The 23,398-nt window shown below is 45.5% G+C and overlaps 1 protein-coding gene across 5 annotated transcripts in view; it reads left to right on the forward strand.

The window, feature by feature from the left end:
• INPP4A (inositol polyphosphate-4-phosphatase type I A) overlaps positions 1 to 23,398 on the forward strand; it is a 1,119,411-nt gene that overhangs the window by 708,299 nt on the left and 387,714 nt on the right. For 4 of the 5 annotated variants that reach the window (XM_086934219.1, XM_086934220.1, XM_086934221.1 and 1 more), the window contains exons 8-10: positions 5,458 to 5,502; positions 17,817 to 17,935; positions 22,446 to 22,562. In XM_086934219.1, the coding sequence (XP_086790345.1) occupies positions 5,458 to 5,502; positions 17,817 to 17,935; positions 22,446 to 22,562 (281 nt within the window). Of the gene's footprint in view, positions 1 to 5,457; positions 5,503 to 17,816; positions 17,936 to 22,337; positions 22,563 to 23,398 lie in introns of those variants that run through there. The other variant, XM_086934223.1, reaches the window with a different exon arrangement.

Below are 23,398 nucleotides of genomic sequence, written 5' to 3' on the forward strand. Positions count from 1 at the left end.
ACCCAGATCTTTTGTCTGGGTGTGAGTGTTTGATTGATTCAGATGCTCCGTCCATCACCACCCCCTTTTGTACCGCTTTTGTCCGCCATAAGTGTGGCAGGGTATGCTCAGACGTGAGTCCCTTGCTCACTTTGCCACTGGATTCAAGCAAGCCGGGCTGAAGACGGCTGGAATGCCAGAATCCGGTCCTCAGAAGCTTGTTTCAGGTCCAGGGAAGACATGGCTTGGCAGTTCGGGCTGGACTGTTCCCATGAGGCACAGGGTCAGACTGATTTGCATATAGCCATGTCTGAACTGGGGTGGCAGAGTGGGCTAAAGAACGGTGATGGATTAAACCTAGATCTTTTGACTGGGTGTGAGCGTTTGATTGATTCAGATGCTCCGTCCATCACCACCCCCTTTTGTACCGCTTTTGGCCGCCATAAGTGTGGCAGGGTATGCTCAGACGTGAGTCCCTTGCTCACTTTGCCACTGGATTCAAGCAAGCCGGTCTGAAGACGGCTGGAATGCCAGAAACCGGTCCTCGGAAGCTTGTTTCCGGTCCAGGGAAGACATGGCTTGGCAGTTCGGGCTGGACTGTTCCCATGAGGCACAGGGTCAGACTGATTTGCATATATCCATGTCTGAACTGGGGTGGCAGAGTGGGCTAAAGAACGGTGACGGTTTAAACCCGATCTTTTGACTGGGTGGGAGTGTTTGATTGATTCAGATGCTCCGTCCATCACCACCCCCTTTTGTACCGCTTTTGGCCGCCATAAGTGTGGCAGGGTATGCTCAGACGTACTTTGCCACTGGATTCAAGCAAGCCGGGCTGAAGACGGCTGGAATGCCAGAAACCGGTCCTCGGAAGCTTGTTTCTGGTCCAGGGAAGACATGGCTTGGCAGTTCCGGCTGGACTGTTCCCATGAGGCACAGGGTCAGACTGATTTGCATATAGCCATGTCTGAACTGGGGTGGCAGAGTGGGCTAAAGAACGGTGATGGGTTAAACCCAGATCTTTTGACTGGGTGTGAGTATTTAATTGATTTAGATGGTCCGTCCATCACCACCCCCTCTTGTACCGCTTTTGGCCGTCATAAGTGTGGCAGGGTATTCTCAGACGTGAGTCCCTTGCTCACTTTGCCACTGGATTCAAGCAAGCCGGGCTAAAGACGGCTGGAATGCCAGAATCCGGTCCTCAGAAGCTTGTTTCCGGTCCAGGGAAGACATGGTTTGGCAGTTCGGGCTGGACTGCTCCCATGAGGCACAGGGTCAGACTGATTTGCATATAGCCATGTCTGAACTGGAGTGGCAGAGTGGGCTAAAGAACGGTGATGGATTAAACCCAGATCTTTTGACTGGGTGTAAGTGTTTGATTTATTCAGATGCTCCGTCCATCACCATCCCCTTTTGTACCGCTTTTGGCCGCCATAAGTGTGGCAGGGTATGCTCAGACGTGAGTCCCTTGCTCACTTTGCCACTGGATTCAAGCAAGCCGGGCTGAAGACAGCTGGAATGCCAGAAACCGGTCCTCGGAAGCTTGTTTCCGGTCCAGGGAAGACATGGCTTCGCAGTTCGGGCTTGACTGTTCCCATGAGGCACAGGGTCAGACTGATTTGCATATAGCTGTGTCTGAACTGGGGTGGCAGAGTGGGCTAAAGAACGGTGATGGATTAAACCCAGATCTTTTGATTGGGTGTGAGTGTTTGATTGATTCAGATGGCTCCGTCCATCACCACCCCCTTTTGTACCATTAACAAGTACCCTAGCAAATGGATTTTTATATAGGGCTCTCACTGCTGCTATGTAAATTTCTCCTAGATTAAGACGCTGGATCACTTTGAGTAAGAAGGGCCAGCTGACCCTATCAAAAGCTTTTGCATCGTCAATGGTCATAATCGCTAATGGGATCTCATATAAATTCGCCAGGTCAATTGCTCCAATTAGGTCATGGGTTAATTCGTGGAGTTGCCTCCCCTTCATAAATCCCTTCTGATCCGGATGTATTATAGACCCCGCTACCCTATCTAGCCTTTTAGTTAAAATCTGAGAATATATTTTATGGTCACTGTTTGGAAGGGAAATAGGCCTGTACGATTCAAAACTCGTGGGTTTTTATTTGGTTTCAGGAGGATGGTAATAGTGGCTTCGTTCCAGGATGAGGGTGAGGTCTTGGGCAGATGTAAAAGCAGAATTAAATAGTTGGGAAATAGGCCTGTACGATTCAAAACTCGTGGGTTTTTATTTGGTTTCAGGATGATGGTAATAGTGGCTTCGTTCCAGGATGAGGGGAGGTCTTGGGCAGATGTAAAAGCAGAATTAAATATTTGGAGCAAGAATAGAGCTAACTCTTCTCTAAGAATATTATATATTTCGTTCGGGATGGCGTCCTGACCCGCAGCTTTTCCTTTCTTTAGGGTTTTAATAGTATGTAGAACTTCTTCTAAAGTAATTGGGTTTCTTAGGTTATCTCTGTCAGAATCTGGTAGTGTAGGAAGTTGCAAGTCTGTGAAAAAAGCTTCAACATGCTCTTCGCTCAGGAATAAATCTTCAGAGTGGAGATCTTGGAAGTAATTAGCAAAAGCCTCTTCGAGCTCTGTGTCCTCTGAAATGATTCTTTCAGAGGTCAGGCACTTAAGAACCTTCACCATATTCCTGGTGTGGTCCGCCTTGGCATTCCATGCGAGGAATTTGCCACTTCCGTCTCCATATTCATGGTGAGACAGCCTACTTGCTTCCCATTTCCTTTTAGCTATTGCTTCTAGGTAATCCGCTAGCTCATTTTTAGCCATGGATAGTTTTTGTATGTTGTTTGAATCATTCGGTGTGTGTTCTAACGCCGCCAGCTTTAGGTGTATTGTAGCCCCTTGCATTTTAATTTCCTCCCCCATTTTCTTATTTTGGGCTATTGAGTTAAAGTTTGGGCTGTTGAAGTTAATAAGCCTCTCAAAAAGGCCTTATATGTATCATAAACTATGTGGGGAGATGCCGTCCCTGCCTTTTGCTGCCCCCACTTTGGGCAGGAGAATCGATGGAAAACCAAATTAAGAGGAGAGGTGTGCCCACCTTTGCCAACCCCACCCCTCAAGTAGGGAGGCAAGGTGAAGCACACATCTCTGTCCCCTCCATCTTGAAGATGAGGGAACCCAGCCAATTAGGGAGAGCCATGTGCCCCCTCCCACTGGAGGGTGGCATGATGGGGCTGTACCCACCCCAAGGAAGAGACACATTACTCCCAACCTGCACACCTTTTTAACTCCCCTAAATTTAGTATTTAGGGGCAACCCTGAACCTTGCCTCCTTAGATTCGAGGAAGAAAGAAGAAGGAATGAAGAGCTGTGCTGACCCAGGAAGAAGCTTTGACCCCAGCCTTACCTGCCTGTCCAGGCTCCAACCTGACTACAGCAAAACTCTGGCGTATCCAGCCACCCCCCAGAGCCGCCTGGAGGACCTGTCCTGCACCCATCTTACAGACTCTGTCTCCTGTGAGCACCGGATTTGCTCAAACAGAGACTTACCCACTGAATCCAGATTCGGACGGCTCCGCAATTTTGCACCACTCTGCACCCGATGCCCACGGGCCGAGTTTGTGTGGCCCAACTCCACGAGGACGTCTCCCCAGCGATCCTGACTTGGAATTTGGTGATCTTTGACCTCCATCAAGCCGACGCCTGCAGCCTCAACCTGAAGAGTCCCCCTCCCGACTGCGACCGGAGCTGGTAAGAAGAACCCAATGACCCACTGCCTTGATTGGCCCAACCAATGGTGTCCAGGCATCCCCCAAGATCCCAACTTACCTCTCCAGCCGGTGGTGACCTTCAGGAAGTCTCCCTACCCTAGCCTGCAGCATCTTTTCCTAACCAGAGCTCTCCATTGAAATCCACAGGGTCCTAGACGTCTCCATGGCTCTCTGCACGTGGCTGCCTTGGTGTCGCTGCTGGTGCAGCTCCTTTGCTGTATGTAGGCCCCTGCAGTGCTGATCCTAACCCCCGGGTGATTTGCTCCCCCAGCCAAGTAGCCTGCTCGTACGGAGTTCCTCACCAAAGGACCACCTAGACCCATTGGCTAACATTGGATCTCTGCACCCCGTCACCCTATTGCCGCTCGTGGTGCGATTTGACAACCCAACTGGACCTAAACCCCAAAACTCACTCTCATGAGTCGTTTACTTACCATAGGAACCAATGTGATGAGTTTTGTTCCTTAAAAACATGTTGATCCACTGTTTTGAATGAAAAGTAAATAGCTGTGCTTTAATTTAAGAATCGTCATACGTACCTGTAAATGACAACAGCCAGTGCATGATATCTCGCCACATTACCTCAAAACCTCAACATAACTGAAAAGTAATCAAAGAGTGATCAAAAGTAATCTCACAGTATTTTAAAGTATATTAAAAGTAATACTAACCTGTAAACAATTTCAATGCAATCCACAATAGCATTTCTGTGTACAGCCTTCTATTTGAAAGTGTTCTACCAAATAAAATACAGGTATATTTTTTATACTTATATAATTGGTCTGGATTCAGGCTCTGAGTGTATGCCATCAGCCTTGAGTGAGTGAATACAATAACTGCTTAACACACCCTCTGGATAAGCCTAACTGCTCACCAACACTACCACAAAGAGAGATGTTAGTACTTACCTAATTTAGCCTCTGCTATACCACTGGGGACTCCCTGGACTCTGTGCACACAGTAACTTTCCTTGGTATAGTATATATCAAGCCAGCTTCCTACCGCCTGCTAACAAACTATGTTCAAACCAACCATATTTTTCAGATGTTTGCTCTGAGTTAAAATTTTTGCCCACCACATGTGCCTGCATCCCACAACCAAAACAACTTGTTAAAAGGACTCTCACCCACATCATCAGTGTAGCACTCTTCATCATCGAGTTCTCATCCGGAATGTAGGGAAAAACTCACTGTATGTTGTCTGGTAGAATACCATATCCCTGTGACCTATATGTGTCTCTCTAGCTCATATTCCATGTGCACCAAAAAATATAAACCATTTTTTTTGCAAAATGAACTCAGTATTTCATGTAATGCACCATCATGCGTTCAAATGTATCTATGCAGCCTCACTTACAATCCTATAACTCTTTAGTGCTCCATAGGGCTCTACTACTACACATTTACTACTACATATTAAGGTTTTTATTGAAATGACAACTGTGTTCCAAGGTACTTTTTGTATATTTGGTACTCTGAATTAGTAGTTTCTAGTAATTTCTTGTAGATATATTGTTTTTGCTAATGTCTGAATTATATTTTGTGTTTATGGTTTGCTTATGCAAACAGAATAAAACTTTTAAGACATTGTTTCTATGATCTGACTATTAACAAAATGAAGTAAATAAAGAAGTGTTCTGTTTGAATTTTAGGAATTGTGTATAAGTTATCCTTTGCACTTAAATATGTGTGCTTTCTATTGGCATGTAAGCAATATGTTTCCATTTATTTCATGTGCAGGAAACTTCCAGGATCCAGATGAACCCATTTTAGAATTTAGTTTAGGTAAGTCACTTTGTGCTGATTTTAAATTTAAAAATAGAATTTCCCTAAAGTATTTGTATGAATGTTGCTGAATCTAAGCGGTTAACTACCACTTTGGTTTTTCTGAATTGCGTGCTCTGTTTATACTCTATTCAGCAAGTTGATTAGGAATCTGTCCCAAGGTTCCCAAAGAGTAGTTGGCAAGATATACCTACCTATGACTTGCCTTCATGTTGTAGATGACTGCCCATTTCTGGCTGATTCTTGCCCCCTCTATAGATAAGTGGCCATCATTGGCTTAGGTGAGAAGGAAGAGGTGCTACTGTAAGTGCTCGCTGCTTCTCAGTGTAGCTGTACCTATGAGATCCAGGTTCGAATGTGGTGATTTTTGCCTACTTGGCTTGACTCGGTCTGTGCATCTACCCACACTTAGAGCTTGCTCAAAATTGTGGTTCAACCCATGGGGGCGCAATGGATTGGATTTATGCTAGTCGATGCATCAGTACTGCAGGGAGGGAACCCTATCTCACCAGAAAGGCTCAGGCATCCATGAACTTGAAATGCAGCGGTGACCAAGCTACATTGAATACACAGCCACTGAAGGCAGTGTGTGGGTATGTGATCAGTGAGGCCCCTGCAGGTATTTCTTGTTAATGCAATAGCCCACTTTGAGCTCCACCTATGGTGTTTCACTTTAACATGTATTCGGCACTGAGGATGTAACAACAGGAGCGGGGGGGGAGGGGTGGGGGGGTTCTCACTTTCGCAGCTGGTTTGAAGGCAAGGCAGTCACCCCTTTCCAGATACTCAAGCTGAAAGTAAGTTTCTAAGCATCCTATGAGAGCACGTAATATTAAGCTCAGAAACATGTTTGCCACTGCCCATAACATTAATAAATACAAACACTTATGCAACTAGTGCAGACATACTCACATATGCATTCACTAGCAAACATTTTATAAAGCGGTCTGTATAAATAACCTTAATCATAAATAATGCAAGCACAAGCAAGCGTTGATAGTTTAAGCATAGTAGAACATTCAACACATAGATTTAAATATATTTAAATATTTGTTAACAATGGAACATAAATGAACAACTTTCCAAATCGTACTAGTTGGTCTAAATACTCAGTACATGAATCTATAATATTACCATACATAAATAATGCAGTAAATAATGAATTTCTATTTTGTTTTATAATTTTTTATTAGCAGGTTTGTAAAAATTCATCACATGAACAATAATGATAATAGCATTCAACATGTAACAATTCATAGTAGAGAAATTAATACATTATAAGCAGAAATATAAATAGGAGATAAGTACTATTTGTTAGAAAATAGAATATATATAAGGTGAATAAATACATAAATTAATAATTGAATTTAAAAAAGCGGGGGCTTTGAGATAATAGATAATGTGGACAGGTTTAAAAAAGAAGTGAGAAATCAAATCTTATTATTACAGTTAAGTAATTACAGTTAAGGTACATTTCTATCTTAAGTTTTGTTACTTGAGATAAATGTGATTTATTTTGTGTTCAAACTTTATCAGTTATATGTGTTATTACTGAATTATAAACTAAAGCTTAAATGGTTTCAGTGCCATTTGACTTTCAGTAAAACTGTGGTTATAAATACTGTTTATCGTTTAGTTAACACCTTCCCTGCTGCTGTCGGCCGTTGCCCGTCGCGAGCACTACCTCGCTGGTGCTGCGAACGGCTGACGCGGCCCCGCCCACACCGCCGCACTGGCGCCAAATAACGGCCGCGGCTAAGGTGTTAATCAGGCGCGCAACACCCATTGGACTCACCGGGCTTCAGCCCCCATCGTGTGTGGCAGCCCGAGATGAGACAGATCCCGGGCACACACACAGCCACCCCCGAACGTTTCACAGGTCTTTAAAAGACCATTTGAATTTTAATTAGGCCTTTCTGTTGTTTCACCCCTTGTAGCTCCACTCTGCCTCCTGATTAAAGGTGCAGCCCCCCCCCCCCCCCCCGAAATTTTTTCTTAAAAATTTGGCTCTAGTTGTACCTCTGGTGTTAATACATACCTTTTCTAAAACCTCCCATTCTGTTTCTGTTTTCAAATATGGTCTGTTTGCTTCTGTGCAAACAGTTAAAATAATGTTCTTCAGAAACGTCCTCCGTTTACTCAAATAAGTCTTCACTTCGCATAGTTGTAACAAATGCACTTAGCATGCTGTTTTAAAACAGTGTCGTGTGGTGCATTAAAAAATTACTTATATGAGCTTTAGTTTCTTTTCTCTGCATCGGAATTCGAATTTGCAGATTTTATGATCTGTAGCCTCCTGACATTCTTCAGCTAATTCAAATGATAGGTCAGTTGATCATGGCAGCTTCTGCACTGAAACATCTTTCAAGTCCAGTGTCACTTATTCACAGAGCATGGAAAAAGTCTTAATCAAAGATAAAATATGAAAAACCTTTCAGTTTAATTAAGATAATCAGTGTCTCTGTCGGACGGAGCTTCCGTGGCCGTCGCTGCTCTGTTGCCCCTCCGAGTCCCTCTCCCACCCTGTCTGATTTTCTACGGTGATCCCCACTCAATGTAGTAGGGGTAAAAAGAGCAACCATGTTTCAGGTGGAACTCCCGGATTTTACTCAGCTCAACAGCATGTCCGATCTCTACCAAATCAGTTTCAACTTCTAATCCATGGAAATGAGCGTACCACTTCTAGTTTCTAGATTTCCATTTTTACAATGAAATAGAAACACATATTTTATTGAATGTATTACTATAGCACACATATCATTGTGCTCTGTTTGAGTTGGATTCAAACAATACATATTAACACATTTTGAAAATATTAGGGCCGATTAAAAAAGTGTATTTTGGAAACTGTAAATTAGAACTCCTTTGTAGTACTCTTTGATGTACTCTTACATGACTTTATGAAATGGCCATACAAAATCAAAAATGGAAATATGCAGAAAATTGTTATATGCAGTTGATACAAATACAAAGGACTGTAATTTTTTTGCACTTTTACTCATTATTCACAGAGGCATGTAAAAGCAGGTAAAAGAGTGCTCCTGTAGTACAACTTCATAAATACTTTTGTGAAACTGTTCTTACAGGATTAAATCTTACCAGGCAAGTTCTGTACTACTTCAGTATCACAAACTATGTATGCAGATATATAATTTTTTTGTAAATAATTTGTCACAAATTTTCATGCATAGATGCTTCATCATCACAGACAAATAACCATTGGCAGAAAAGATCCTGGTGGGGCCCTTATTTTTCTCAGTATTCTTTTATTTCAGGTGGATAATCTGTTTTGACTAATTGCATAACGTTCCATTTTTGTCTAATTACAAAGATAAGGGAATCCATTACAACTAATACGATAATCTTGAGGTGACGTGGAAATTTGTAATTTAGGATGTGGAATTACATTGAAATTAAAAACTGGAACCTGACTGGCCCCTATAAAAATGGGGAATACCCACAAGAATGAGGAATACCACACAAGATAGCTTCATTAGTTCCCCATTTTTCAGGCTGCTGTTGTCTTGATATTTCATCAGGTTTTAGTTGATCAAATGTCCAGAAATTTACTGATAATGCAGTATTCCTAAATTCCTTGTTTGTAACACTCCGTTTGGCTGGGGATTACCCAGACGGTGTTATGAGGACCCAAGTATCCTGTTGAGCCCTGCATGTAAAAACAAAATGTATACCATTAGCAGAACCCCACGCTCTTAAAATGTTCTTGAATGGAGGATTAGGTGGCTGTTCCTCCAGTCTGGTTGCCCAGCTATTGCTGACTGTTCATCCAAAAGTGCTCCACTGGTCTCTGAATTACCACACAGATATAGAGTAGGTCAGAGGACAAGCGATTAAATGGTAAGCAAAATGTATCTTTTATTGTTGCAATATGTATAACAAGCATGAAAAATAACGAAGGTACACGGGGAGGCATAGTCTGCATACATAGCAAATTGAGAAAAGCACATCTGTCATCAATACAATAGGAAAAAGGTCTATTCAGTTGCAATATATCACGGAACAGTAGAGTCGAGCATAACACAGCCGTGCAATATGTCCATTTAGTCACTGACATCAGATATTGAATCTTCTTGCGGGGATCGCATATATTGCCTCGGAATTCGTTCCATTTACCCCATTTCCTTGACCATTTCCGGGGGCAACCTCTGTGCATATAAAACTGCTCGTTCCGCCACCATTGCACTGATCATATCACATCCCCATTTTCGGTAAGTGGGAATCAACCCTGTTCCCCAATGCAGGGCTATATTACGTTTTGCAATCATCATTCTTAGGGCCGCCCAGTCCTGCATCCTTAGGTTTAGGTCGGTGGGCTCCCATATATTAATAAGACACCTTTTTGGTTCTGGCAGGACGGTGGCTCCACCCACTCGCGAGATCGTGCTCATGATTGATGCCCAATAGGGTGCTATCTGTGGACACTCCCAGAGGGTATGATAGAACGTGCCCGGCAGGCCACCTTGTCGCAAACAGAGGGGAGTGGACAACCTCCCCAGTTGGTGCAGTGTAGTGCACGTGTAGTATATGCAGTGAAGGATTTTTAGCTGCACTAATTTGAGGTTCAGGGAGATCGCAACCCCTCGCGGTGACGCGAGTGCCTCCTGCCAGTCAGTGTCGTCTAAGTCTCCGATATCTATTTGCCACCGGTCCCTCAGAGTCAGTGTGGGATCTGTTTGATTGTTGATTAATTTTTGATAGGTCTGAGAGATGGCCTTGTTACACATATAATCAGTAAGGAGTCTGTCCTCCAAAGGGGAGGCCTTTGGTAACTGTGGTCCTGGTGGGATAGCTCCCATAAGTGCGTGCCTGATCTTCATGTATCGGAATGTTTCGGTTGGTGCCATACCGTACGTATCCCTTAGGTGAGCAAAAGCTACGACTTCCCCTTTCTTCCACGGGTCTCCTATTTTGGAGATACTTATGAGGCCCCACTGTTTGAATCCCTCAGTGTGATGTAAGTTGCCTAGCCGCCGGGTGTCCCAGAGTGGTGTAGCCTGCGTTAAAACTCCCTCCCATCCCAGTGCTCGTTGCGCACTGTCCCATAACCGGACAGTGTGGGATGTTGGGCCCGTAAAGGTGGATCCCTGTGGGGTGTTGTATAGGGCATTCATAATGTGATCAGCTGGAAGGGCATACCTGTCCATGCGGACAGGTATGCCCTTCCAGTCCATGCGGAAGGCTTGTTCGTCCTGAGAGGCATGTAGCCACTGGTTAATGACTATGAGCTGCGAGGCCTCCATTAGTACAGCTTGATATTGGGCAAAGCAAGGCCCCAGTCGTACCGGCTCCGCACTAATTTGTTCATTGCTATGCAAGCTGACTTTCCGTCCCAGAGAAGAGTGGTGACCTCAGCGTCAATCGCTTTGAAAAATGTGGGGGGAACTGGAAATGGGGTGTTTTGCAGGGCATACAGAAATCTGGGCAGTGCCATCATTTTCAAAGGGGTGGCCCTCCCAAGCAATGTCAATGGTAACGATCTCCAGTGTTTCACATCTTGCCGGGATCTCTTGAGTTGCCCCATGAGGTTTTCTTCAATGAAGTGTGTGGACTGAGACGTGATATACAGACCAAGATATCTAAACCCTCTGGTCGCTATTTGGAGGTCACAGCCCGGCGTAAGCCATGGTGGGGGGCCATGCAATACATATAAGAGTGATTTTGCCCAGTTTATAGTGTATCCTGAGACTTTCCCATAGGAAGCGCAGATGTGTAGCAGGCTAATAATGAATCGCACCTGGGATGCCAAATATAGCAGCACGTCGTCAGCATAGAGCGAAATACTGTCTTCCCACCCCATGGTCCACCTTAATCCTCGAATAACCAGGTCCTGCCATATCCACGCCACCAGCGTTTCTAATACAAATGCAAATAGGAGCGGTGACAGAGGGCAGCACTGTCTAGTATACCTCTCCGCAGTGGGAAATCAACAAGTCAAGTCGACCGTTCAATTCGGGGTTTAGTACATAACAATTGGACCCATGCACAAAACTTGGGGCCAAAACCCATACGCTAAAGGACCGCAAAAAGAAAGAGCCATTCGACAAGGTCGACCGCCATGCGGGCATCTAAAGAGAGAATGACTGCGTCTTCTTGTATGGTAGATATACGCGCCATGACTCCACATAGGCGCCTCAGATTGAGCGCCGTGCTACGGCCCGGCATGAACCAGGATTGGTCCGGGTGGATGAGTGTTGTATGATGCGGCTGCATCCGCAGCGTCAATGTTTTGGCCATTATTTTCGCTTCCGCATTTATCAGTGAGATCGGCCGATACGACGTGCAGTCTTGTGGTGGCTTGCCTGGCTTGTGAATTGCAGCAATCGTCACCAGGCGCTGGTTCCTAGGTAATTCTCCCCTGTCCAGACTGTCACAGTACATATTGAGCAAGTGGAGCATGAGTGAGGTGGCCGCCTTTTTATAGAATTCTATTGGTATGCCATTAGGCCCCATCGCCTTCCCCGTCTGTAGCACTCCCAGCGCCAGCTCGTCTGATGTCAGATTGGCCTCCAGTTCTTGGGCTGCATCATGCGTCAACGTGGGCAGTCTGATGTCACGGAGAAAGGCCAGATTATCTGCAACGGTAGCAGTGGCTGCGGGGGTGTACACTTTCTCATAGTGGGCCGCAAGGGTGCTCACTATCTGTTGTGGGTCCGTAGTAACAGTACTGTCATCTAACTGTAATTGTGAAATCTAGCGGCTGGCTCTCTCTTGTCTCTCTAAAAATGCAAGGAACCTGTCAGTCTTGTCCCCTACTTCATAGATTGTGTGCTGTGTTGCGGTGTGTCTAGCTCTCGTCACTTCCCATGCGTAAGCCCTGTATTCCTGCTGCGCAAGAGTCACGTCGTGTGCTGTGTTGTCAGTAGTGTTTGCGGCGTGATCGCGCTCAGCCCGAGACATTTCCTGTTCCAGGGTGTCTATGTGCTGTCCTAGTTTATGCCTGGTAATATTTATCACCTTTTTATATGCCTCCCACTAGGTGGTCGGGGAGGCAGCTGAGTGTTTATTTTCCACAAAATATTGTCCTGTGGCCTTAATCAGACCCCTTCGTACCCTGGGGATTTAAAGATAGCCAGGGTGGAGTGGAAAGACCCGTGTCCGCCCCGGAATATGCAATGTAAATTTAATTTGGACTTGTGAGTGTTCAGAAATACCTCTAGGCAAGTGTATTCTCTCCAGGACTCTCTCTAGCCCCGCTGCAAGTGTGAAAATGTAGTCTGTCCTCGATAGGCTATTGTGGGCCCCCGAGTGGAAGATATATTGTCTTTCCCATGGGAATCTGGTGCGACAGGTGTCAACTAGTCCCAGCTCAACTGTGAATTCCTTCAATTGAAGAGTGGCGCTGCTGGGGTCTCTGGGGGGTTTGCGGTCGATTGCGGCATCTACCGTGGCATTGAAATCTCCACCTACAATCAATTCCCCCTGTGGTAATGTCAGTAGAAATCTACCCAGGGCTAGGAAGGCCATCTGGTGGAGGGCAGGTGGGATGTAGTCCGACACCAAGTTATATGATCTCCCCTCCCACTGACAAGATATTGCTGCAAAGCATCCCTGATCATCCTTCCAGGACACAGTTTTAATAAGGGGTAAACTTTTTTGAAGCAGGATCCCCGCCCCTTGGGAACCAGAGGTAAAGGCAGAGTGTGCCACCATTTTGAAGCCCCACCTATCTAAGGCCTTGCATGTCGAACCCACCAAGTGTGTCTCTTGTAACAGAGCCACCGCTGGAGCTTTGCGTTTGAGATATTGTAGGACCAGACCCCTTTTGATCTTGTCGCCCAATCCATTAATATTCCAAGATACAATAGTAAGGGGGGGGGGCAGTACAGGAGGAGTTATGGATTGGGTGTTGGTGTCTTCAATTTCAGGGGCCATTTGTTGCATATGTGACATCATCTGTGATAAGTGCAATGCATTCAATTACATACGTGCCCATCTAATACAGTGTTCATCATACCTCAAATTACTGTGTACCTGGAATAAGAAAAGCAAACTAAAAACCTTGAACTGGTGCCCATCCCCCACCCTGCCTCCCTGCCCGGCCGACCTAGAACTACCTGCCACCCCAACTGAGCAGAGTGTTTCTGTCCCAAAACTTGTACTTGTGTGAGGGGGAGAGTCTTCTAGCAATCCTGGAGGTCATTCCCTTGATAAGCATGTTACTGCGTCCTTCAGCATGTGTGGAGACATGTTGTTCACGGCTGCAGGGGCGGCATCCAAGCCACTGCATCATAAGCATATTTATCATCTAGAATGTACCATAACAACCAGAAGGGCAGTCTCTCATAAAAGTCTCGACGTTTCAACTAAAGTTGTTGCCAGCTGGGTCCGGAGACCCAATCCATCCTACCCATTGCCAGTTTCACAGTGAAAGTGTCTTCAGTCTCCTGTTTCGTTGGACTCTCTGGATCTGGCCAGCGGTGTCGCTGTCCCTCAGCTTTGCTGTTGATTACCCGTCCTCCTATGTCCTCCAGCCTGGTGCCATCCCTCCAGCCAGTCGTGGGCCTCTGCTTGTGTCTTGAAGAACCAGGTTTTCCCCTCCTCCTCGACTCTCAATTTTGCCGGAAAGATCATTGAGTATTTGAGCTCTCTGATACGTAGTTCCTTCTTTACCTCCACAAAACTTCGGCATTGTTTAGTTACTCCAGCCGTGTAGTCGGGATAGAGGGTGATAGTACAGTTTTCGAGACAGATAGGGGGGCTACACATGCCGCCTGCAAGATCACATCTCGGTCTCGGAAGTTAAATATACGCGCCAGTATGGGTCTGGGGGGGTCCCCAGCCGGGGCCTGCCACCCGGGACGCGATGTGCCCTTTCTACAGAGAAGAAGTTAGAGAGTCCTCGTGGTTGTAGCTGCTTCTTGACTAAGTCTTCCACAAAAAGGTCTAAGACCTGCCCCACCACAGATTCTGGTACACCAATGATGCGTTCATTATTACGCATAAAGAAAAAGATAGAAAGGGTAAAGAACCACTCTTCAACCCCTACTAACTATATTGAAACAACAAAAGAGTGATCAAGGGTGTACGTTCAAACCAAATTACAGGTTATACTCCCCAAAAGTAAGCAATGGGGACACTTTCTTGTTTAGTATGAAGAACCCTCACTCACCGACCTGGTCGGTGACATGCTTCATCATAGGGTTCCCACCGGGTAGACCAAATGTCTGCCTGGTGTGCTTCAACGCCTGATGGTACAGAGGAGCTGGTGTTTGTGAATAGTGCAAAAATTGTTTGTGGTGTTAAAAGAAAACGGTCTGTGTCTCAAAAAAATTCTTTATTAAGAGACTAGATTGCGTTTGTTTAAAAACTAGTGTGGCGGACGCCAAAAGGTCACAAATTCGAACCAATAGTGTCCTTAGTATAAAAAAGTGTTGGTCGACATGTTTCTGCTCAAATTGGCTTGGTCAGCCGAGCTTTCATCAGAACCCAAAAAGTACCCCGGGCGGTATACACGCACTAAGGTGTATCCTAACCTCAGGGTTGTATTTGGAAATGAACCAAACTAACGGCTTTGTGGACCGTCCTGGAATTTCCCCAGCGTCCAATACCATGTGGAAGCGTTATGTCCTGCTTCCGTGGGCTCACGGCGTGGGTTATCTTCACGCCAGGTATATATTCTACTCTGGCGACTGCCCTCCTGCACACCTATGTATAGCACGTCCGCGGCCTGAATCTTCATTATTACGCCATGAGCGGCTTTCTTGGTCTTCTAGTATAGCCAGGATCAACTTATTGTCCGCTTCCAACTTGTGAACCTGATGTTGTAGGGTAGCCGTGTCCGTGGAAAGCTCCGTTGTGGTGGTTTCGACCTCCAAAATTCTCGCAGTCATTTTGGAGAAGTCTGCACGGATTAATGAGATATCTGTGGTGATCGTCCCAATGGAGGTCTGGACCTTTTGCAGGGCCGCCATAATATCTGTCAGCGTGACCTCAGTAGGTTTAGTAGATGCGAGGGCTTCTGTCAGTTCAGTGTCTATTGGCTGCTTTTTGGGGGGATCTTTGGTATATGCATATTTGTACAACTTACTGGTGTTCAGGCCCCGCTGACCCCGGCCTCCCATTTTGCCCTGCACACGCGGGGTCCTGCCAAGCACATGGGCGGAGGGTAGTAATCACTGCTGCCTGCGGCGTGATTTGCAGATTTGCAGTCATGCGCGGCCTTTCGGCTTTTCTACCTCCTCCTCCCGCTTCTGTTTCAGGCGGCATCCAGTCAGGAATATACTGTGGCTGTAGTACTGTTGCCGTGTGCCTACGTTACGCAGCCAGCAATGGGTGCGCTCGGTCCGCAGTATTGTGGGCCTACAATTCTGGAGGCACCAGGTCTCAGCCTCGCAGAGTCCTCAAGAAGTGAGACTGGATGGAGGAAGCCCTGTGTTTAATCCCGGTGCGGCAGGGCTGGGCAGGATAGATGTGCGGGATTGTGGGCTATCAGGCCCTGATGGACCTCTCTTGCGGGCCGCAGTATGCCTGACATTGCTTTATCCGCCACTGCAGCCTCAAAGTTCGTGGAGGTAGGGTCTCTCAGTGCCCGGGGTTTGCCACCTCTCGCCTCAGTGGTGTATGGTCTACCTCCCCTCCTGCTTAAATGTCCCGGTGCACTCATGGGCGCATTCCTCCTCTTATCGCCTCTGCCACACTGGATTTGGCCACCTCTTCGCTGTGTGCCACTCAATATCCACGAGATTGGTATGCGCCACTCTGCCGATGATGTTTCTGGCCGCTTCTCGCGCCGCCGGCACCTCCGCGGCAGTGGATCAGGAAGGCATGCAAGGCCCCAGCTCCACCTTGTCCTGCAGGACTCCGCTCCGCACCTCTCGCCGATCAGCTGCCGCCACTCCTTCAGGCCTCCGGAGCAGCCAGATCTGGTCAGCATGTGGGCCGCAATCTGCAGCATTTAGTTCTTGCCGTGCTGGCTCAGGATAAATGTCTGGAATAATGGGGAATATCTCTGTGATCACACAGCTCTCTCAGGCTGCGGCCATCTTGTTCAGCTGCTAGCCACGCCCCCTACTACTAAGTTGTTTGTTGAAATTTCTGCAACCCTCGTTCCTCCCAGCGGAGCACAGTGCTTTCTGCTTGTGCCCATTTAAAAACTTCCGTGTACCAAAGCGGGATCGAGGGGGTAGTGGCCGACTGCTGCTTGCCTGTGTCATGTGAGCTGTCCAACAGGAGAGCTTCCCAGTAGAGCTGCAAGGGCCCCCAGGTCCAGAACATGTGGATCATATCTGCCGCACCTGCGTGACATCAAAGACACTTGTCTGCAACCAGGGGATACATATGATGTAAGCGTCGAGGGGGGGTGGGGAAGCAGGGTACAGTAGGCCCTATGTAGTCTACAGAATTGCATGTATTTGAATCATGGGTGCGCAGAAACTTCCTGGGATATTCGAATGTCTTGAGCCATTCCAAGTCATGAAATGGTTATCCCAGGGGAATCCTCCCACCAGGATCACAGAGGCGCCAGCCTCTTCAGGACTTCATGCGCAAAGGATTGGTAAAGCCATGTCACTAGACACCTGTCATGGCCTATTGAGTACAGCTTGTGGAGCATTAGATGTTGGGCCTGTTCTGGACCCCGGAGCCCCCTGTGTTGCTGCAGCGTCATCCTCAGAGCCGAATAGGTAAGAAAAGCTCCCTTGTGTAATCCATGGAGATCTCGGAACTCCTGGAAAGGCATCAGTGTGCCCTCGTGGAGCGCCATGATGCCGGCCTCATCCCGCATGCTCACTCAACGGCTACTCATCCTGTATTTCCCCAAGTGCACCTAAGTGTTCTGTAATGCATATATTCTTTGATGGTCATGAGTAATAGGGGCTTTTTGAATAGACATCCAATTTTACCATAATAAACATCCAGTTGTTATATGTTAATGAGTTATGTTTGAAAAGGTTTAGAATCCAAACCCGCTATACAAGAAATCTCATGTGATTTGATATAACTATTTCTCCTGTGCATAAAATGTGGTTCACTCTTTAATGTAAGACATGCATACTATCACCTTCCTGTCAATTGATATACATTTTCATTCAGTTTTACCGTTGTGGTTAAATTATGACAATAAAATAACATTACATTACTTTAATAATCTGTATTTGTTAGGCCTGTTTCTGCTTCACACTATTTGGTTGAGATGAAATATATTAACTCCTCATTTCCCTGATCGTTAGCTGTCGATAACGGTAGTCAAACGTACTTCATTTCTCCACCATCCTACTCATTTTCAAGGCAACAAAGTGCTATATTTTTGGGAAGAAATTAAAAGAATCATTCTGTTTCTATTTTCCTGCTGTTAGCTTGCAGTGAGTTGATCACACCATCACTTGACCGGAAGCCCAGCACATTTGTAGCAGTGAGTGTGACGACACCCCCTCAGGCCTTCTGGACAAAGCATGCACAGACAGAGATCATAGAGGTATGGTTTACCCTTGACCGGTAATGCCATGATGTTGCTCCAATGTAGATATAACTTTAAAGTATGTCAATAGTTCTTTAAAACTAGAAGTGAATGAGTGTGTGATGTCCTTAGTGTTATGATCATTTCTGTAAAGCAAAGATTTTCATTTCTGAAAAAGGTAGCCTGGAAACACCTCACCGCTGGGAAACATCTCAAGCCCTCATCTTTTTACCAGATGTAAATTAGGGAATATATAAAAGAGAATGCACTCAAGAAGCTGTACTGGATAAATAATGCTGGTGGTTTAAATAGGGAACAGCAGTTGTTTTCTACCTCTCCCTTGTAAGTCTGAGCTGAATTTCCGCCACTTCAATGTATAGGATATTTAACATTTTTGCATTTCATGTTTAAGAGTTTTTCAGTTTAGACATTTTTATTGATCATATTTTAGAGACCATTGCTTGGTAATACATTGATAACCTGAACAGATAAATGAGTGGACAGTTCATTTGGGCCAATTAAAAATAACTATAAAACATACTGCAAAACTTTCATATTTTCTAGGTTTGCGAATATTGGAGTTCTTCTGTGACTTTATCTTTTAACAACTCATTTTTCTGAGCCCTACAATCCGGGTTGTAGCAAAGCGCCCAGCTATTTCGTTTGCTTGCATTTTTTTCCAGAAATATGAACTCTTTGGCAAACAAAGTTCAGTCTTTTTTACCTACATTTCATAGATCTCTATAATTTCTAAGCATTCAACAGGCTTTCTAATATAGTACTTATTTTTCAGAAGTATTGTAGATGTATGCTTCAACAAGGCCACTAAAATCAAGAAGAGAGAATTGGGGGTCACTTCTAAGTTTTACTTTTGTCTGAAACTCATTCACATGTGACTGACCACGTCTCCGTACTAACACAAATGTAATTAGTGGCACATTGTTTGTAATACAGAGCGGTAGCCTTTCTAGTGGTCTATCCCAAGAAGGGGCTAGAGCAGAGGTCTTCAAACTTTTTGATGCCGAGACCCCCTTGTAAAACCTTTTTAGGCGTAAGGACCCCCTTCCGACAAAAGATTCTAGAAACTGGTACTCCTTATCATAAACAACTATCGACAACCATAAATGTGCCTGTTAGACCTCATCACATCCATCCATCCATCATTCATCCACCCACACTTCCACACTTCCATCCATCCACCCTTTCATCCTTCCATCCATACATCCATCCTTTACCTATCCACCCGTCCATCCACACACCCACCTTTTCACACATCCATCCATCATTCATCCATGCAACCTTTTATCCATCCATACATCCATCATCCATCCACCCTTTCATCCTTCCATCCATAAATCCATCCTTTACCTATCCACCAGTCCATCCATCCATCATTCTTCCACCCACCTTTTCACACATCCATCCATCATTCATCCATGCAACCGTTTATCCATCCACCCATACATCCATCCCTCATCCATCCACCCTTTCATCCTTCCATCCATACATCCATCCTCCCTTTCATTATTCCATCCATATATCCATCCACCCTTTCATCCATACATCCATCCTTCATCCACCCACCATTTCATCCATCCATCCACCCATCCACCCATCCATCATTCATCATTCATCCCCCACCTTTTCACACATCCATCCATTCATCATTCATCCATGCAACCTTTTATCCATCCATACATCCATCATCCATCCAACCTTTCATCCTTCCATCCTTTACCTATCCACCCGTCCATCCATCCACCCATCATTCTTCCACCCACCTTTTCACACATCCATCCTTCATCCATGCAACCTTTTATCCATCCATCCACCCATCCATATATCCATCCTTCATTCATCCACCCTTTCATCCATACATCCATCCTTCATCCATCCACCCTTTCATTATTCCATCCATATATCCATCCACCCTTTCATCCATACATCCATCCTTCATCCACCCACCCTTTCATCCATCCATCCACCCATCCATCATTCATCCCCCACCTTTTCACACATCCATCCATCCATCATTCATCCATGCAACCTTTTATCCATCCATACATCCTTCATCCATCCACCTTTTCATCCTTCCATCCATACATCCATCCTTTACCTATCCACCTGTCCATCCATCCACCCATCATTCTTCCACCCACCTTTTCACACATCCATCCTTCATTCATCCATGCAACCTTTTATCCATCCATCCATACATCCATCCTTCATCCATCCACCCTTTCATCCATACATCCATCCTTCATCCATCCAACCTTTCATTAATCCATCCACCCTTTCATTATTCCATCCATATATCCATCCACCCTTTCATCTATACATCCATCATTCATCCCCCACCTTTTCACACATCCATCCATGCATCCATCATTCATCCATGCAACCTTTTATCCATCCATACATCCATCCTTCATCCATCCACACTTTCATCCTTCCATCCATCCTTCATCCATCCACCCTTACATCCATTCTTTCACCAATCACTCATCCACCCACCTTTTCACATATCCATCCATCATTCATCCATGCAACCTTTTATCCACCCATACATCCATCCCTCATCCATCTACCCTTTCATCCTTCCATCCACCCTTTCATCCATCCATCCTCCATCCACCCACCTTTTCACACATCCATCCATCCTTCATCCATCCATCCACCCTTTCATCTTTACATCCATCCACTCATCATTTATCCACCCACCTTTTCACACATCCGTCCACCCTTCCACCCTTTCATCCTTCCATCCATACAGCCATCCACCCTTTCATCCATCCATCCATACATCCTTCATCCGTCCACCCTTTCATCCATCCATCCACCCATCATTCATTCACCCACCATGAAGAACAGACTCTCAGCCACATTTCTCCTGCACAGGCGCCAGGTATGAGGGCTCGTGGGACTTGAACCAATGATATGATTGTAATGTCCTTCTGCTGTTTACTGTGTATTTGTAAAGCGCTCAGATACCTACGGGTTAAACTAGCGCTATATAAAACGTTAAAAGTAAAAATAAACCCACAGCTAAGTCCATTGAACTCAAAGGGCTACAGCCTCCTCCCCCCCCCACCTCCCCCAGCTCCTGTATGTCAGCCTGGCTGAAACCGCTTGGACACACACAAAGGCACATCAGAGTAATATCACAGGTCTTTAAAAGACCTTTACTTCTTAACGAGGCTTTGATGTTTTTCACACCTCGGTGTGAATTAGGCGGCCTCCGCCTTGAGCACCCTCGATCAGTCCGACGCCAGGAACTGCACTCTGGCAGAATCTGCGACCCCCTTCCCAGGACTCCACGACCCCCCTGGGGGTCGCGCCCCACAGATTGAAGACCTCTGGGCTAGAGTGTGTTTACGGCATGCTACATTCGTGCTTGTCTGGACTGGAATTAACAAGTCACATTTGCTGAAAAGCACATTTCTGCCTGATAAATAAAACCATGCAACGCTTCATCAAGGCCTGCGTTACATTATTTTACTACATTGTGCTACAGTTGCCACACTTCTTCATGCTCTGGTGTCTATGCACCTCCTCCTACTACCCAATTTCTAGTGCTCCTTTCATGACCATACATCTTCACTCTGTCCCATCTCATTGTTACTGTCAGGAGCTGGGTACAAGGCTCCATCTTGCAATTTCTTCAGTCCAAGACTAGGTGAAGTCGGTGCTGGAAGTGGGCGGGAACGCACAGGGGAATTGAGTTTAGGCAGTGATTCTTTAGTTGGCATTCAGTTCCACCTCAAAATTACAGGTGGAAGTGTCTGTTCCTGTTGAGAATGGGTGTGGAATAGATGGATGTTGCCTGGTCAGAGTTTGAAAATGTAATGCACTTATTCAAGCTGATGTGATGGTAATCCACTAGCCGCCTGACATTGACTTGGTTCTTGGGCTCTGCCCTTCTACACCACTCTTTGTTGCTTACCCTCTTCAGGTATTAAGTTCCTGGAGGACGTTATTTGCAGTTCCAGCAGATCTGGGAAGATAGATTAAAAAATAGCACGAGGTTTTGGGGAACATTAAACACTGTTTTCCTTCCACTGCCTGTAGTACTGTGAACCCCCCTACTAGATAGCGCTCTTGTGATCTGCCCTAGACATGGCAGGGGCACAACCCCATTCTGCCTGCCACTAAAGTTCAGGCACCTCAACTCTCCTTAAAGTGCTTTGAAGTAATACCACACTTTCTTTACTCCACTACATTTTTTTTCCGAGCTCCTCTGAAACTTTCCCTGTTCTCCTACCAAGGGTTTGCTACATTGGATATGTGACTGTGCCTTACTTTATTTGCCAGCTGATCAAAGGTCTGTGTCTTGGCATTGCAAGCTGGCACTTAAATGCCCGGCTTACTCCTTGGCAGGATTCCACCGGCGGAAAATAAGGAAAGCGATTTCGGTAAACACATACATGACTGGGCCTTGTACTACATCACTGCACTCTGAGCTCACTCGCCCTTTGCCCGCCCTGATAAACGTTACACTGATCTGTGCCTTCTCCCTCTTTCGTTTCAGGGAACAAGCAATCCTATATTTCTGAGCAGTATTGCCTTTTTCCAAGACTCTCTTATAAATCAGATGACACAGGTCAAGCTTTCTGTTTATGACGTCAAGGACAGGTCGCAGGGAACCGTGAGTACTGCTGCCTTCTTCTTGAGTGCAATATACTGTTAAATGTTTGTGTTGGTGGAGGGATTACAGTTTGGAATGCTCATGGATTGCCTTGGGACAAGAATCAAACATGGTAGTAAAAATACTAGAGTCGCCATAAAGTTGTGTTTAGCATGTTTTAAGAACCATGCCGTCCTTCCCTTTGAAAACTATGAATGCACAATCCTCTCGGCACCATGCTTCATCACAGATAGTCTCTAGAAGAGGACATACTAGGCAGTTGGGCGAGAAAGTTTTTTTTTCCTCTACAGCTGTAAGAATGTACATATTACAATCACAACCGGATTTTAGATGAAATTGCGTTCTTTCGTAATTTTCTCCTTCAGTACAAATTCTCCAGGCGGTCTGGATCTCAGCATAACTTGCACTCGATGAAAGTTTGAGCCAAAAATTGTGTCCAGTTATAAATGTTAAAAAAGAGAGAAGTTTTAACTCGCTCTTCTGGACCATTTGGAAGTTCTTGTTCTTGTGGACTGCGACAGCAGTTGCATTTATCAACTCTATGCTTGCATTGAACTTTGTTTCGAAGGCAACAATAATAATAATACCAGCATTTGTAAAGCGCGCAGCTACCTTAGTCGTGGTGTCACGGCGCTGGGGGCCATGGGAAAGATTAGGCGAGCTATTGCCCATAGTCACAAGGTGCTAGGCTAACCTGCCGCCGGTGTGAGTTAAACTGGGTTGCATCATAGCTTTAAAATTTTTAGAAAGCTGAAAAAAAAATGGGTCGGCTCTAAATCAGGCATGGGACTCTGCTTTTTGTGGTTGGGCACTCTTTTGGGATTTTACAGGACTGG

Source organism: Lissotriton vulgaris, chromosome 8, assembly GCF_964263255.1.
Source record: "Lissotriton vulgaris chromosome 8, aLisVul1.2, whole genome shotgun sequence".
Lineage (NCBI taxonomy): Eukaryota > Metazoa > Chordata > Amphibia > Caudata > Salamandridae > Lissotriton > Lissotriton vulgaris.